The 347-nt window shown below is 74.6% G+C and overlaps 1 protein-coding gene across 1 annotated transcript in view; it reads left to right on the top strand.

The window, feature by feature from the left end:
* Pex5 (peroxisomal biogenesis factor 5) overlaps nt 1-347 on the top strand; it is a 14,146-nt gene that overhangs the window by 3,130 nt on the left and 10,669 nt on the right. The window contains exon 2 of the mRNA XM_013023579.1: nt 7-146. Within this exon, the coding sequence (XP_012879033.1) occupies nt 24-146 (123 nt within the window). The 5' untranslated portion in view covers nt 7-23. The remainder of the gene's footprint in view (nt 1-6; nt 147-347) is intronic.

Genomic DNA, 347 nt, shown 5'->3' with positions numbered 1-347 from the left:
CCCCAGAGCCCGCTGCGGTCACCATGGCGATGCGGGAGCTGGTGGAGGGCGAGTGCGGGGCCGCCAACCCGCTGATGCAGCTGGCCCGACACTTCACCCACGACAAGGCCCTGCGCCAGGACGGACTGCGGCCCGCGCCCGACACGGTGAGCCCCGAGCGCCCAGCACCGGGGGGGGGAGATCACAGCCACCACCGAGCGCCCAGCACCGGGGGGAGATCACAGCCACCACCGAGCGCCCAGCACCGGGGGGCAGCCACCACCGAGCGCCCAGCACCGGGGGGGAGAGATCACAGCCACCACCGAGCGCCCAGCACTGCGGGACGGGGGTCACAGCCACCACCGAGC

Source organism: Dipodomys ordii, unplaced genomic scaffold (assembly GCF_000151885.1).
Source record: "Dipodomys ordii isolate 6190 unplaced genomic scaffold, Dord_2.0 Scaffold69, whole genome shotgun sequence".
NCBI classification, from domain to species: Eukaryota; Metazoa; Chordata; class Mammalia; order Rodentia; family Heteromyidae; genus Dipodomys; species Dipodomys ordii.
The sequence above is the reverse complement of the archived record's forward strand: the minus strand, read 5'-3'. Positions and strand labels throughout refer to the sequence as shown.